General features: G+C 41.4%; 1 protein-coding gene across 2 annotated transcripts in view; it reads right to left on the bottom strand.

The window, feature by feature from the left end:
* LOC119483639 (histone demethylase UTY-like) overlaps positions 1-16,887 on the bottom strand; it is a 31,111-nt gene that overhangs the window by 11,449 nt on the left and 2,775 nt on the right. The window contains exons 3-13 of one of the 2 annotated variants that reach the window (XM_037761942.1): positions 9,715-9,823; positions 9,488-9,537; positions 9,035-9,093; positions 7,604-7,724; positions 7,274-7,328; positions 5,069-5,103; positions 4,383-4,476; positions 3,887-4,013; positions 2,955-3,053; positions 2,488-2,707; positions 719-856 (exon numbers count right to left, since the gene is read on the bottom strand). In XM_037761942.1, the coding sequence (XP_037617870.1) occupies positions 719-856; positions 2,488-2,707; positions 2,955-3,053; positions 3,887-4,013; positions 4,383-4,476; positions 5,069-5,103; positions 7,274-7,328; positions 7,604-7,724; positions 9,035-9,093; positions 9,488-9,537; positions 9,715-9,823 (1,107 nt within the window). The remainder of the gene's footprint in view (positions 1-718; positions 857-2,487; positions 2,708-2,954; positions 3,054-3,886; positions 4,014-4,382; positions 4,477-5,068; positions 5,104-7,273; positions 7,329-7,603; positions 7,725-9,034; positions 9,094-9,487; positions 9,538-9,714; positions 9,824-16,887) is intronic. The other variant, XM_037761943.1, reaches the window with a different exon arrangement.

The following is a 16,887-nucleotide window of genomic DNA, read 5'->3' as shown; positions in this document are numbered from 1 at the left end:
GTGTGGGCCGGGGTCAAAAGGCCAAACGTCAATGAGTGTGAGAATTATTACAAACACAGCCACTTGACTTGGAATCAGAGCGCTTTTAATCTGTAATCAGAAATCTCCAAACCAAAGCAGATTAAGAGCAAAACAGCAGCGTGGTGCAGGTTGGATTTGTAAATGAACTGCAAGGAGGGAGGGAGTGGGTGGGTGGGGTAATCCTGAATACCACATTAGATTAAAAACAGGATTAATAGAAGGAGAAATTGAATGGGGGGGAAAGAATTAACAAAAGCCTGGGCTTTGTTGATTTTGGTTTTGGTGAACGGAGCGTGATGGGTGAAGCCGAGGTGGCTACGGTGCTGTGGAGAAGAAAGGGGGTGCAGGGCTGGGTGACACTTAACCCCCCTCCCTCGTTTGAAATACAGATGCCATAAAGCAGCCACTTTGGAAAGTAGAGTGTGATAAATGTAATTTCTGTTACCATGAATGCAATAAAAGTCTCCAATTTGAGTAAAGAAATTCATCGGGGAGTATCGGGCTTCTTTTAGACATCTGCATTCACACGGCGTGGAAGTCGAGCTCAAGTGTTACCCATCAGTATGGACATGCGCATGTGTTGACCTTTCTGCGTGTACATTATGTGTTCGAGTGTCTGCACTCAGTTAAAAGGGGAGGGGAGGGAAAGGTGGAGGGTCGGGGGGGGAGGTGTAAGTTGCTCTATCTGGTCTCTCACCTGCTGTGGTGCACTGCTCAGGCCTCCCTGCCTGGAGGTTAGCTCGGCTGGGATTGGTAGACTCCACGCCTCCTCAATAAGAGGGAGCATTTTACTTTTACCCTGTAGGCTACTGAGCTGGGGGTTACTCAACTGAGCCTAGGGGAATGGAGAACGACGTGAAAAAACAAAAAAAAAATAATAAAACACAAGGCTTTTTTTTTTGGAAGGAATAAAAAAAATAAAAAAAACGATGACCTCAAAACAAAGGAAATGATCAGCAATGGTAAATAGGTAGAGGTTATAACACATATGTGTGTGTTTGGCTGGCTAATAATACGTCATCAACCACACAAGGAGGTACATTCAGTAACAGTAATCCCAGACAGTCACAATTCCATTAAAACAAGCGCTCTGAGCTTGTCTTAATGCCATGGATTTATGCTAACATCACTGGTGGAAATGTAACATTCCTTCATGCATGTGTAAAGGGAAAAAAATGACATTGCTTGGACAAAAGTAGAGATGAATAAATTAACACGTGAGATATGGGGATTATTAGAACCCTGGTTGATAAATCCGCTGTACAGCAAAAGACTTGCGCTCAAAAATGGTTCCAGATCAGCCAGGCGTGACTTAAAGGGCGGGTCCATCTGCGTTCTTTTCAGTTTTTCGAAATGGAATCGTCAGCCGTTAGCAAAAAGCAGTGACGTAGGTTACCACAGTAAGCTAATCAATACGGTTATGAATCACATGAACGCTAGCACTACCTGAGTCAGCTTTAGCTGTGCTAAGTTTGGAAATATCTGAAAGGGTTAGTTTGGATATTTTGAAGTGGGGGTTTTTATACTCCCGCGTTCTGCAAAGTAAAATGACTGTTTTTGTGAATGGAGTCTGGTGGCTTTGAAGAGAGTTATATAACGGCTTCAGTTCCCCGTCGGAAAAGACGGGGAACTGAAGAACAGGGGAGTCGCTGGTCTATCTGAGTGTTCGGATTTGAATACATAAAGAACACCGGTGGGAAGCTGCAGAACGGTAAGGGTCTTGAAAGAATGGGAGGTGTAAAGTCAGGCGAAAATATAACGGCATCAGGGATCCCTGGATTTTATTCTATTCTGGACGCTGGATTTCTCAGGCTTTTTAGCCCTGTAGGGCTTAAAGATCCACTGGGGTTTCAAACGTTTTCCCTTGTGCCTGATAGGACACTCTAATCTCATCATTAAGAAAAAGAGTAATTCTCAGCATGCATTTTAAGTTGCATAATGAGACAGTTATTGGTCAGAGTCAGAGCTCTGTTAGTGTTTGTCTACATTTTGCGGCAATAGTTGTATGTCCTCTGTCCACAATACACATGAGACAGCTTTTAGGTCAAGCTAGAGCTGCATGAACTAATAAACAGCAACCAGCAGTTTCAATTAGGGATGTCCCCAAACTGATCCAGACATTTTTTTTTTTCATGGATCTGTATCTGCTTTATACATCTTTGTTTCTCCGCCGGCTGTCAACATACGACCAATTGAACACTGGGAAGTCAACAGCGTTGTGAAGGAGTGACCCTGCGGGGCGCGCATGTTGAATAAACAGCAGCCAGCGGTTTCAATTAATGATATGACAAGCAAAGAATGTTCTTCTCTCAACACTTTTACACCAACTAGGGAAAGCTGTGATGAAGGCTAAACGTCCTGATAATGCAGAGCGAGACACCTGTCAAACATGGGGACATCCCTGCTTTTAAATAACGACATCCTGCATCCAAACGCCTCTCGTTTCAACTTCCTCTCTCCACCCACCTGCAGGCATTTGATGCGGTGGGTCAGCGCCGTGGTGTTGGTGCAGCCCTTGCTTCGCGTGGCGTTGATGTAGCACTTGATGGCGTCGTGCGGCTGGTTGCAGGACTCATACAGCGTGCCCAGGTCCATCCAGGCGGCGGCGTGGCTGTGGTCCAGCTGCACGGCGCAGATGTAGGCCTGCAGGGCGTCCATGGGCTGGTTCTGCTGCTGGTACAACACCCTGGGGAGAAAAGACGGGGAAGGAGACAAAGGGGTGCAGAGAGAGGGAGCAATGGAGGTGTAAGGGATAATTAAGTTACGGTTAAATTGAAGGTAGGATAGATTTGGAAAACAATAGAAAAGAAAAATGCAAGAATATAGGTCACTCCCAAATGTCCATTCAGAAACCTAAAAGGTGACAACAGTGGCTCATTCATGTTTTTTTCCACTAATAACAGTGTAATGTAACTGAACAAGTGGACCCTTACCCTATAGAGCACCAGGTATCTGCGCTGGCCTCGGATTTGTCTATGGATTGCCGATAGGAGATGAAGGCGTCCTGGACCTTCCCAATACTAGAGTAGCACCTGCAGGAGACACGGGAGACATATGTGTGTCAAATAACTAATACATAGAGCTTCCAGACTGCATGCAACATCGAGTTTACATAAACATCTATGACTATATACATGCTGAAAATCTATCTATGCTGTCTATCAATTTAGACATTTTCAAAAGTAAAAGTCCCTAGAAGTGTATGATTTTTCTTTCTTTCTTTTCCCATGGTTTAGTGTTAAAAAAGTGAACAAAAATCGCAATACATATTGAATCTGAACCCAAGTATTGAATTGGGAGGTAGGAATATCATCGCAGCCCTAGCACCTCCTGATCAATTAAAAGAGGCCTTGACAGAACCTGACATCAGCAGGTTCAGGGCATCAATATTTTAGGTTACTGTATAACTTTAGACTATTTTTCAGAAAAGAAATACATCATATCTGTAATATCAGGATGTTATAACAAAAGCCTTTCAATGCATACAAATAATTAAATTCATTTTCCACACTTTCATTTGTCTTCACATCTTTTTTTAATTCTTAATTAAATATCATAATTTATATTAAAAACATTTTATTTGTATATTTATTTATTTTAATCATATATATTTTTTCAATTCATGTTTTGAATAATGATAGAAGTTCCACACTTTCTAAAGACTTCTAAAGTCCTCAGCAGGACCAAGTAAACCTTCCCCAATTACTCCATGACACAGTGGGAATTCCAGGACCAATAATAGTGATATTGTGTGAGTCATTGTCTTCACCAGTTACATAACTCATGACCATAACTTCCCTGTTTTAAATTTCACAATCACCGCAAAGCTAAATTACATCATCTTCTCATTTGTGTGCAACCGTACCTGCCAAGGAAGTACCAGGACTGTCCAGAGTTGGGGTCGGCCTCCAGAGATTTCTGCAGACACTGGATGGCATAGCTGTCCCTGCTGGCTCTGTCCCCGAGCTGCTCCACCGTGTGATGCATCCAGCCTGGAACATTTCATTATTTTATATACATTTAAAAAAAAAAAAAAATTTCAATTAACATTATGTTTAGTATTTTTTATTAATAATGTCCAATGCATATCTTTAAAACCCATAAAATTGATCACAAAAAAAAGAAGAAAAAAAAGTTCAAGTCCTGAGCGGGACCAATGAAACTTGTTGAACAAAAATCTGTTAACTTTCCTCAATTACTCGCGTAAATCAACCACTTTTTTCATCTCTCGGACAAAGAACTACCCGTACAACTAAATGACATGTAGCAACCAATAATATCTTTGTTGAGACTGAACAAACTGGGGTGAGTTTCCTCAAGTTTTACAGAAAAAAGCATTATGGTTCTGTGCACGGTCTTACCTAGCTGCTGCAGGGTAGTGGCCTTCACCTGTGCAGGAAGATCCTCCGTCTGCAGGAGGCTCTCGTAGGCCTCCTTGGCAGCCCGGTATCTCTTCTGGATATGGAGGAGTGGAGGGGAAGTGAGGGATAATAGAAGAATGGAGTGTGAGAAGACAGAATAAAAACACAAATTACAAAAGTTGTTTGCAGCATCAAAGATTCAGTTTGAATCCAGAGCTATTCCCAGGTCATCCCCCCCTTTTGCATCCAAAGATTTGCTGCCTAAGACTTCCACTGCAGTGTTGTGTTCTGACACAGCACAAAACACATTAGTCGTGAAGCGCCGCTACTCCCAGAGCTACTGCACTTCTCTACTGAAACCAACATAAAGAGAGAGAGAGAGAGACCACCAGCATACAAAAGAGGGGGGGAGACAGACTTTCTTGTTTCCGTGGCAACCCCGTCGATCGGCTGAGAGTAATCTCCCATCCCCTCCCCGCCCACTCGCGCACCCTGCTCCCTCCTCAATTTGTCAGCACCTGGTTCAAATTTTATTTAAAACAGGGCTCTCCCCCGCGTTCAGACGGCCTGTGATGTTACAGCGGCGGCTGGGTTATGTCGCCTTGGACGTTCAATCAACATCACATTTCACAATTATAAATGACAGAAACAAATCCTTGGAAGCATAAATAAAAGCGAGCACTTACCTGAATCTCATACAAATGAGCAATGTGGAACTGAACTGTAAAGAAAAGGAGAGAAGAAGAGGAGACATGTCAGGTAGAGGTTATTTAAGAAGAGTTAGTCTTTTCAAGTCTTTGGAAAGTAGTGCTGCGTTGTCAATAAATAGCGCGGTCAGAAGAAAACCCAAGGTCTGCATGAGGTGTAACAGACTAGATAGGTAGCTGTGCTCCTGGCGGCACCTTCCTTTGTCTGGAGCGCTGCAGTGTCTGATCTAAGCTGCCTGAGTGACTCTCAGCAGATGGAGAGAGAGAGAGAGAGAGAGAGAGAGAGAGCGCGAGAGAGAGGGGAAGAAAGACGGGGGCTGCCCTCGCTACGTCTGTGTGTGTGTGAGTGAGAGCAGGAATGAGGTAAGACACAATGAGGCGAAGGCAAACGGCGAGACGCTAGGCAAAAAAAAAAGAAAAAAGGATATTGCCGTCGCCAAGGTAACAGGTACCGGGGCGGGAGAGATGAGATGGCAGCGGCATATCAAATAATGCCAGTGCTGAACCCCGGCAGCAGCTCAGCATAATCTAGTGAACACAATGAGATGTTTCCCTGCTGCTGCTGAGAGGATACAGGGGGGCTTTACCATATTCCAGGATCAGTTGTTAGCTCTAGTTTGGATATTTATACCACAACAAATAATGTTATGTAATGTGTAATACATATAAAAGTGTATATCAATCACCTAGTGACCCCCAAACATACCGTCACACAGCCCCTAACTTGCCAAAAGCCAGAAAAGAGGCTTTGTCCAAACAACCCAACATGCTCTGGAAAACTATATCACATATTAGAAGGAAACAACTAAAACATATGGAGGATGGAAATAAATAAATAAATACAAAATATATGAATAAATAAATGTCATTAAATGTAGCAAAAAATAATATTTAAAATTTATATTTCTGTTTCAGTTTACTTCTTTATTTATTTATCTGTGTATTAATTCCCTTATTTATTTACTCTTCTGTTTAATTTTCCCTTTAATCTATTTTTAAATATTATATTTTTTAAATAAAACAGAAATAACAAATTATGTCACATTTTTATCAATTATTTAATGGCTACATTTATTGACATTTATTTATTTATCGAGTCATTTATTTATTCATCTATTTTGATTTTGGCAGGTTCCGTCCTCCATAAAAACACAGATGTTATCTGACCCTTAAAAAGAGAAAGAGACTTCTCATTAGCAAATAATCTGACCACAGTAAAAAAAAAAAAAAAGAAAAGAAAAATCCTAAATTAAAGCCCCTTTTCCACTGGATAAAAACCCCACTAACACACGGCTTTTGTCTTCAGTGGGAAATGTTACAATCAGCATTCATTCCCGAGACAAATGACTCTGTAGTAATCGCGGGTCCAATCTGCAGTAATGGGAAAATGACACCCGGGTGGACACGCTAATTTTTGCCCCTCTTGCGGCGCCTTGCTATGTGACGTACATTGCTATGTGACGCACGTTGAAGTCAATATATAATATATGAAATCAATAGGGATTTGGACAATTATTATAATTTATTAACGTACAAAACAAACAGTTAATATGCTCTCTTCAAAGCCACCAGACTCCAGTCAGACAACAGTATTTTAACCCCACTGATCGTCGAAGAACACTTCATTCAATCTCGACAGAAATAAAATAAAACTTTCCACTGTTGCAACAATCACCGACTCTGGTTTGGTCCAAACAAACCCCTTAATTCACTGTGTTAGATGTGAAAAGAAACAGCCGTTATATGCGTTCCTCAAAGCTACCAGACTCAATTGACAAAAGCAGTAATTTTACCTCGTTGGTCGTCGTAAAAACACACGACATTCAGACTCGACAGAAGCAAAATAAGACTCCACTGTTCCATCAATCACCGACACTGGTTTGAGAGTTTGAGAGAGAGACTGAATAAGTAACGGGTATAAAAAAAGAAGTAGCCACCGTAACATTTTCACTAGTAACTAACCGTGCTTCCGGGACGTCCGTGGCACACAAGGGAAAAAAAACAAAACCAGAAAGGCCAGTGGAACAGCATAGTATACTCGCAATAGGAAAGGAGTCCATCGCCTATTTTTAGCATGTTTTCCTGTGTTTAAATAACCTGCAATAACCTGTGCTAATTTTGGGTAAAATGTTATTAATTAAATACTTAATAAATAAACGTGAAATAAATAAGAAAGGTGCTTACTTTCAGCTTTGGACAAAGTGCAGGGGTTGGAGTCAATCAAAGCCAGCTGAAAATGCTGCGAGAAAACATGAGGAGAGATCAGTGAAAGCACACCAGTAGCAATCCCCCCTCTCATGCATAACACTGCTTTATTTATCACTAGCTGCCAGGAGCCTCAGTGGCACTGTCGCAGTGTGAGCTCTGTGTTAAGCTAATCTTGATGCATAAAAAAGCGGTTGATAATAACTCAACAAATGATAATGGTTGGAGAAAATTAAATCAAACTTCACAGAATGTTGACAGTGCTCTGCCTGGTATTAAGCTAGGATTAATCCATGACTGTGGACCTACCTTTAGGCTTGACTCGTAGTCTGTGTTGACCTTGAACATGAGACCCAGGCGCAGGTGGATCTCCTTGGCCCGGGAGAACCCCGGGTCGATGTACAGCACCTCCTGGAATGCTTTGATCGCCCTGCAGGGACCAAACGGAGAACATGATGAGGAGACCGGAGGAAAAGCAGTATTAAAAATAGACCGAGGGAATAAGAACGATAAGACTGGATAGTCGAGGGTCAGTTCACTTGTGATAAATCTACGAACCCTAAATGGACTCTGGACAAAAAGAAAGCGAACAACAGGTGTGAACACAACCTAAAAATGCAGCACAGTCGGTGCTCATTCCAGTCACGCTGCAAGTGTGCCTTCTTAAACTGAATACTAAAGATGTTCCTTCCACCGTATCGGAGAAAGGTACCCCATTTGTTATTTACTTGTTTTGCTGTGCTTGCTTGCAGCCGAATACACTAATACTGTAGCAGAAAGTTAACCAATACAAGCTTTATTTGCCATTATTGTCGAGGTGTAGCTTTTGCTATAAGAAACGTCCCTGGCCTTATCAAAACACTGGATATGCGTGTGCCTGAGAACAATGCCTGTTTTTGCTGATGCTTGCGTTTTGGCGCTTTTTTTTTTTTCCATCTGTCCAGAGATTTAGGCTAGCCGATTCCTCTCTGTGTGTGTTGTTACCATGGAAACAGCATAGGACAGCTTCACACACACAAAAGCATAAACATATACAGACTACAACTGAGCTGAGCGCCATCTAGTTCCATTATACTGGACAGAAGGAAGACGTCTCTACGGCCGATATCTCCAACACTCGGCAACTCGCACCAAAAAAATCTAGATTGATAAATAGCACCACATGCAAGAGGAAAAATATGTAGTTTTGATTTTGGTGTGAACTGTCCCTTTAAGTCTGCTGTGTCATGTCTAGAAGGTAACCCGCAAATTGCTCAAACTTGCCAAAACTCTTATGAGACTCACTGCCAGGCGACTTATCCTAACCTCAACCATTTCTCAAGAGGTTTGCAGTTTGCGTGTCACCTTCTAGACATGACCCTAACTCCGGGTGAAAATGTGTAACGTGATTTGATTCCTGGAGTCTCCGCTGGTTGCCTGGCAACTGCCTTGTAAAACCAACTTTTTTTACTGCCTAAACTTTTTCCAGTCTTTATGCTAAGCTGGCAACTGGCCCCGGTTACACATTTACCATATAGACTTCAGAGTGGTTTTGATATTCTCATCTAAAAAGGCCATTACACACCAGCTGTGTCTTTTATTAATTTGCACGTCAATATATTTTCAATGCATTAATGTTGAATTGTTCAAAAGAAATCCCCAATGCTTCTAAGAAATGAAAATGTATCCACCCTTAATTCAATTTGACTCATTAGAGTGTATGGATTTTATGCAAATTAAACAGAGACAGCTGGTACTCACCACTGAAAGGCATTATAGTGGAAGTAGACCATTCCCAGGCCATACAGAAAGGCAGCATTCTGGGTGGGATGGAGAGAGGTGCAAGGTTATTATAACAAATAATATAAGACCAACAAAGAAAATGTACAATGTGATCAAATGTCTCTGAAACTGCACGTCCTTGTAAACAAAAGCCATACGTATTTACATAACTTTGCAGCCACGTGGCTCAGTAATCAGAAAAAACAATAACTAGCGATCTATCTCACCGCAAAGTGTCGACTAAACAGGTAAGAAGCATGAAATGACTCAGGCATGAAACCTGAAACCGCATTTTACAGTAGCGAGTAACCAAACTGAGATCCTTACGCACTTCCTGTGCGTGAGCGAGTGCATGTGTGTGTAACTGACAGGGCATGAGAGTATCACAACCTGAATGAGAGAGTGAGTACTATGTAGGCACGTGTGGCTTACCTTCCAGTAGTCTGACTGTAAACTGTAGTACCTCTGGTATGCCGATAATGCTGTAATTAAAAGGAGAGGGAAGCTGAGAATTTATCACAGCACCACTGAGGAAAAACGGGCAAGTCGGCATTTATGGCGAGCTGGAACGGAGCCAACTGTCTCCGGACGCTGTGTACAAAAACGGGAGGAAAAACAATGACTCTACAAAGCGGAGGTGAAGAGGAGAGATTACTTACCTTTCGGGTAATCCTCCAAGAGGAGGTTGAAGTGGCCGAGCTGGCAGAATAACTCCGGCTCCACTTTGCCCTCGGCCTTAAGGATGAGCGAATCGTAGCAGCGAACAGCCTGGGGAGGACACAAAAAACAAACCGTGTTTTGCAAAGAAAAAGAAACAGAGCGAGGAACTGGAGGGAGAATCATTCAGAACTTTTCAAAGTCACAGCGTGGCTGACGTCGGCTCCCTAATTCTGACCAACTCGCATTCTTTTCAGCAGATAACTATCAGCCCTTACTGGAATGAGGTTTGCTTTAGATAGATAAGGACTTGTGCTTAAGGATTTCTCTTTCTTACACTTCCGTTACAGATCTCCCTGCCCTCATAACAAGAGATACAACAGTAGCTGTGAGCTGGATTCACGCTACAAGATCTGAAGTTAGTTAAAAGGCCAAACCAATGTTTTATCAATGTGTTTTACCAATCTAATAAAAAACAGCAGACTGCCGCGGGAGATGGTTTGTTTGCATGATCCTGATTAAATCAATCTAAAATGAAAACCATAATAGCTAGAGCATTCATTCTTTTGGCACATACTTGCCAACCTTGAGACCTCAAAAAAAAGGGAGGATTTCAAAACCAAAGTTCTCCTCCAGAAACAAAATGGAGTTTTAGAGACTTTGTTTCCTGCATTCTGGTGACTTTTAAAGACTGAAATAGCAAAATAATAAGTAGCTACACTGCATCTCAAATACTTTTAATTCTCAGGAAAGAATACGGAATAATTCGCCCCGGCTTGAACTTGCATTTTTTTCGCCCCTACTTGAGTATTTATTCCTCATAGTACTCTCCATTTCTCTCTCCGCCTCTCAATTACTGAAGGTCCTTTCAGACACAACGTGACAACGGCACCACTGCGCTCTGAAACTCGTTATTTCCAACGGCTTGCGCCACGCCACGACGGCTTTTCGCTGCATCGAGCAAAACCCGACTGCGCAGCTCAAACCGCGTTGTGTCGCGAGCATCTCTCTTCTTCCAGTAAACAACAGCAGGTGTAGCTGTATTGTTGTCCAAGTGGAAACAGTAAAGGTCGCTGTACAGTTCCAGAAACAGGTTGATATAACGAAAAAAAAAAAGGTGTGAACATTTGTTATAAATCGGGAGAAATACAGGAGAATTGTGACACTTGGAGAAAAACCGGGAGAGGGTCGAGAAAAACAGGAGTCTCCCAGGAAAATCGGGAGGGTTGCCAAGTATGTTTTTCACAAGCTACTCAACTGAAAGTCCTGATTCATAACTATACAGTTGATAGGCTTTAAATATTAATATGATATGAGTGAAAGTTTAACTGGGACTCCTGAAACGGACGAATCAGCTAGAAAGAAGCACTCTGTTGGAGTTGTTGGGACGACATCAACCCTTCCGGTGGTTCACAGTGATGTTACAGAGTAATGCTTCTTTTACCTCATAAACACTCTTTGGCAGACTACAGAGACCAGCTTGCAGAAAGCACACAAATCCAACAACAGCCAAGTTTCATTTTGTCCTGCCATCAAGTTACTGACGGAACTAACATTAAATTTGCGAATGCTCGCACTGTAGAGCCCAGCTGCCAATACTGATCCCTTAAAATATAACCGGATCGGCCTCGATGAAATGAGGAGCAGTCGACCAACGGAGCCCAGTTGAGTTGTAAAAAGAAATCAAGCACGTATTGTCCACGTCGCTACCCACCACTAAGGCAAACTAACTTGAGAATGACCTACTCCGGCACTTGAGTTGCTCATGTGCAACACCGAGATCCCATCAAAGATGGACTCAGCTGGTCCCGAATGTACTGTTCTGCTATTCAAAACCAAAGAGAGACAGCTGCATCTGCATGAGTACAAAATTACTTCCAAATGTTTTATGGAGATAAATTTGCTTTATTTGAAATTGAAGCCCTGTTAACCTCCAAAACCACAGAGAAGACCTGCTGTTTGCCCTTGGTGGGTAGCGTCGGCATCATTGCCAAGAAGCACTTACATAATCTTATTTATTTTTCATTGTTATCAAGAGACTGAAAAGTAAAAAACATCGTTTGCCAAGAAGACAACATGATGTAGAAACAAATATCATGACAAGAAAGAGGGACAAACTCATCAAAGCAATGTGTAATATAACGGCCCTGAAAGTTGGAATTATACTTAAAGCAACACCACCGATGTACATGATCGGGCCAAATCGTACTTTCATTTCTTCACAGAGTGATGATGGGAAAGAGCAGCGTCTCATTATTGAGTAGGAGACAGCTGTTATTACTACTAGGAGCAATAGCTGCGTTCACCTTCTTTCATCCACTGTGCAAGAGGGCAGTGATTGAGGCGAGGAGAAGTTTTGCAGTAGAGATGGGTTTTGCTAAGGTGTGCCTATCCCAGGGGTCAGCAACCTTTACTACTAAGAGACATTTTAGGCAAAAAAGAAATCTGTCTGGAGCCACAAAACATTTGAGCATTGTGATGAAGGTAACACAGTTTATAGTGTAAGTATATAGTATATAAGACTAATGCAGATAGGGCCAAAGTGCAAATGTACTACGGAGTATTAGGGCCACATTAAGGGGAAAAGAATCGGAGATTTCAAGAATAAAGTCATAATATTACGAGAAAAAAGTCATAATATTACGAGAAAAAAGTCATAATATTACAAGAATAAAGTCATAACTTTGCAAGAAAAAAAGTCATAATATTACGAGAATAAAGTCATAACTTTACAAGAAAAAAAGTCGTAATGTTACGAGAAAAAAAAGAAAATAACACGTAAAATTACTACTTTATAGTATTATGACTTTATTCTCATAATACCACAACTTTTTTTCTCGTAAACCTAGGACTTTATTCTCAAAATCTCAGATTTTTTTTTTTTTCTCAATGTGGCCCTAATCCATCATACCATAGACCTACAACAATGATAAATAAAAATGAAAATGTAAACAAAAAAACAGTTATTCATTTCCACAAATTGTTTTAAAAATCCACAGGGAGCAACTGGAGAGGAGTTAATAAGTCGCAGACCCATTGCATAGACGTAGCCTCTATGTGTCGCATAGTTCCTTTGAGGTATCAAGGCAAGATCTGAGAGAATATCTAGGTCAACTGAGAACATATGCACATCCTTGTAGACAGACAAAAACAAATAAATACTGTTATCAGCTATTACACTTCCTAATATGAACTAGGGCAAACACCAGGTAGAGTAACAGGCTAATCGTGGTGACTATGGAGTATCATTCCACCCTGCACAAGTAGGGTTGGGTGATATGATATGAATCAATATTGTGAGATAACTTTTCAATAGTCATACCGTTACTACCATGGTATCCATTCATATCTGTGGGTGTATAAGGCCATTATGGAAACTGACTACATTTACATGCACAAAATATTCCAGTTTTTGCCCTTATTCCCAAAAAGACAATATTCCCACCAAGCTGTTTACATGGCTAATGAAAATGAATATTCCCGTTAACATGCAGCCGTGCCAATTACCATAACTGGTTGCGGACTCGTTTGACCCTGCAAACACAGCCTCCCTCTTTCATTCCTTCAAGCACCTTCTTGAACAGGTCGGCGTTGCGATATTTGAGCATATCCAAAAACCTGTTGATATCCAAGTCTTTCATAATGTTTAGAAGTAGGTGTGTTTGTCCTTCCTACCAGAAATTTCTTTGCTTTCGGGCGTGCATCTCTGCAAACTGTCGGCTACTTGGTTTGTGTGCAACGCACAGAGCTCAACATAAAAAGCCAAGAGGCCGTGTGTCGCAAACTGCCGTAAATGCACCATTTGAGACGCATATTCTGAATGCCATGTATACCCAAAGAATGCTCCTCAAACCTGAATAATATCAGCATATTCCACATGTTTTAATCGGAAAATGCTCCATTCAGAATATCCAAACGGATTGTTAACATAAGCCGTATCAAATTCTGAATATTGACATATTCGGAATAATAGCAGAATATTAGTGTGCATGTAAACATAGTCAGTGTTGCAAACCAATGAGCAGGAACTGTTTTATATCAATATTGGATTTTCTTTTTACAATTTCTGCATCCCTGTGATGATGTACCTTTATTTGGCAAGTATGTAATTCAATAGATTACCCACAAACTATAGATATGCTATATAGATATCCATGATACAGGATATCCCCGCTTCCCAGGACCGTGGACTCGCTGTGCCCTCTCTCCTTGCAGGGAGGGGGACAGGACCCATTGCCGCCTGTCAATCAGGGTGGACTGATGATGTCGGCATCCCACCCGTCTGTCTTGAAGCACAGACCCCGTCTCGTGTACCACGCTTTAAGGGTGTGACCTTTTTGACGTGTCATCGCCATTCAAACCATACATTCACATCCACACAACCAATGTGTTTATGATTAAATTGCTTACTAATACATCGAGTTCTAGCCTCTTAATTTTGATGCGTTTAACTTTATAAAAGTGCTAAATTTTCTTTTTAAATTCATGATGATTCCTAATTTAATTAGTAATTGTGACCTTTATATCGACCAAAATAATCATACCTATGATTTTTGCCACAATCAAGCTGATCTAACTATGAATGAACTACTTTGTAGATACTATTATAAACTTAACAACTTTTTAAAAATCGCTCACAACAACAGGATCTAAAACAGATTATCACTCATCACACAACGGCTTTCATGGACCAGTGGATGCATCATGTGTGCACCCTGACTGATTTCAACCTTTACTGTGAGGCAACGGTGCATAACACCGAGCCTCCATGCAACACAGTGTTTTTCAGTTCCACGCTACATCTGCAGCACGATCCAAGTAACTGGAACACACTTGACTTTTTCAGGACGGGGCTCGCTGTTCAGTTTGCAAACAAAGCAAGCATCAAAGTCATCTTGTGTCTCTGGTGAATTGCTTTTTTTTTTTTAAATTAAGTTATGCTTTAATAATCCCTGTGGGAAAAAATCGTCCTCTGCAAATGACTTCTCTTAACTATTTAGCAGAGGTCAGCCACAGTGCAGCAGCCGGCCAGCGCCGTAGTCAAGGGCAATGCAAGAGCAGTCTTAGTACCCAAAATGCATGTCTTTTGGTGGAGGAAACCCATGCAAACACAGGAAGAACATGCACCAAAAATGGCACCAGTCATCCCATCATGAGGAACAAACTCCTCTCGCTGCAAAAAGTGCAACGCAAAAAAATAATAATCACCAGATTCTCACATGTAGAAAATAAAAATAAGAGCACGCTCACATTCAAAGCTTTGCCTATCTCCCGTTTACGTCACTGCCACCTACAATAATTACTGGTGGTGATACAGTGACCTAGTTCTGTCAGAAATGTTGAACCAAGTTATCTGCGTGTAGATAGAGCAACAGTGCAGCGACGCGGCTGAAGTGCCAGGCAGGGCAGTCACTCATAACTAATAAGCCACGAGCAGGAACCTCTAATACAAATAAAGCCTATAATGTGCTTTCTGTTTCAGACACACCAAAACAACTAACGGTTTCTTTGCCTTTGGGGGAAAATAGAAAGCAAAAATGACAAAGTTGACCTACGCCAATAGAGCATGTGTCACACTGTGTTCTGTATCATTTTGGTGGTCTAGTTATATTATCATTATAGCTATTTCTCTGGGTCTGCTGCTCACAACATATCCTCAATACCCAAACTCTAGGTATTAGCATATCCAACACCAGCCCTCTCTTTTCTTTTTCAATTTAAAATCTGTATGTGGAAGTTAACCTGGAGCTGTAACAAGACATTCATTCTCAACTGTTTTCCTTTTGTCAACATTACTGCGTAAATGTTTGTAAAATTGCACTTTTACAATGTTATATAAGGACACTTGGGGTGTAAGAAAATATCGATACACGAGTATATTATGTTGTGCAATACTGTATCAATTCTTCAAAACACTATATTGATTTTTCATTAACCTCTTAAAAATGTGACGGCCGCTATTAGATCTTTCGGAGGTTGTAGCGGGATCAGTTTTTAAAGTAAGAGTGAGGTTGTCATGAAGGAGGCTAAATAACGCTCCAAAGTTACACTAAATTTTGGCGAGGAAAAACTGGCATGGAAATTTTCACAGTGGTCCTTTGACCTCTGACCTCAAGATATTTTAATGAAAATGGGGTTCATCAGACTCCAACACCCTACACATGAAGACACCTGAGGCTGTGAGCGATGGTGCCTTCAAATGAAACTCGTGAGCTTGTGTTTACAACATTGCTAAGTCGTGTACAAAGTATGCTTGGCGTTCAAGTTGCGAGAACACCGCTGCTAAGCAACTGTAATATTAACGTTACCATCGGCGTCTAGAAGCCACAGAGGCTAACGATTTAGCAAGCTCGCAAGTGGGTAACATAATGCAGGAAATACAAATGCATAATGACAGAGGGAAAAGGGTGGTTAGGAATATCAACATTTTCCTCGGACCTATTAAAAGAATACAAAGAAAAACAATATACGACTAAAATTACAATAACTTATTATGTACCGAAAAATTTACTTTCATGGCCTCCGCCATTTCTGACATCGTCAACAAACACGTCACAAGTCGTGGAGCTTTCAGAAACGTTCCACTTACAAGGTCGTGAATATCACAAGGGGGGGGGGGCGTTCATATGGACTCTTCTCGTGAACACGGTAAACACGACCGCACTCGAAGGCACCATTAGCTGTGCCCATAGGACCTGTGTGTATTTACACCAGGGTGTACGAGACTGTCACAGGAAAGTCTGGCAACTGTGGAGCAATATCGGTCTCGTGAGAGTGTCGAACATTAACAGCCACCATAACCAGCATTGTCACCAGAGTAAGGCACAAAATGACTCGTCTATACCCCATGTTATGCACCACTGACAGGGTGGGCTGCATTTTTATGGCAGTATCACCAAAACAAAGCAAATAAAACACCTCAAACTTTAATAAATCAAACAAATTGTGTGTCAAACCATTGCATCAGTACTCTAGGGAGAAATGTTACACATGCTGAGCTTGTTCTGTTTTGAACACATGAACTGTACGGTTCAATTCAAGCCTAATACATTGATTGTATTGCACACTGGCCATATATTTCTAGCAAGTATGCTACTTCTGTGCAGCCAATGCTACACGAGCAGTCGCACTTCCTAGATATCCCACACACACCACCTAGCGAGCAGATGCAGCGG

The sequence above is a fragment of the Sebastes umbrosus genome, chromosome 24, assembly GCF_015220745.1.
Source record: "Sebastes umbrosus isolate fSebUmb1 chromosome 24, fSebUmb1.pri, whole genome shotgun sequence".
NCBI lineage: Eukaryota > Metazoa > Chordata > Actinopteri > Perciformes > Sebastidae > Sebastes > Sebastes umbrosus.
This window is presented reverse-complemented; position numbering and strand designations above follow the sequence as displayed.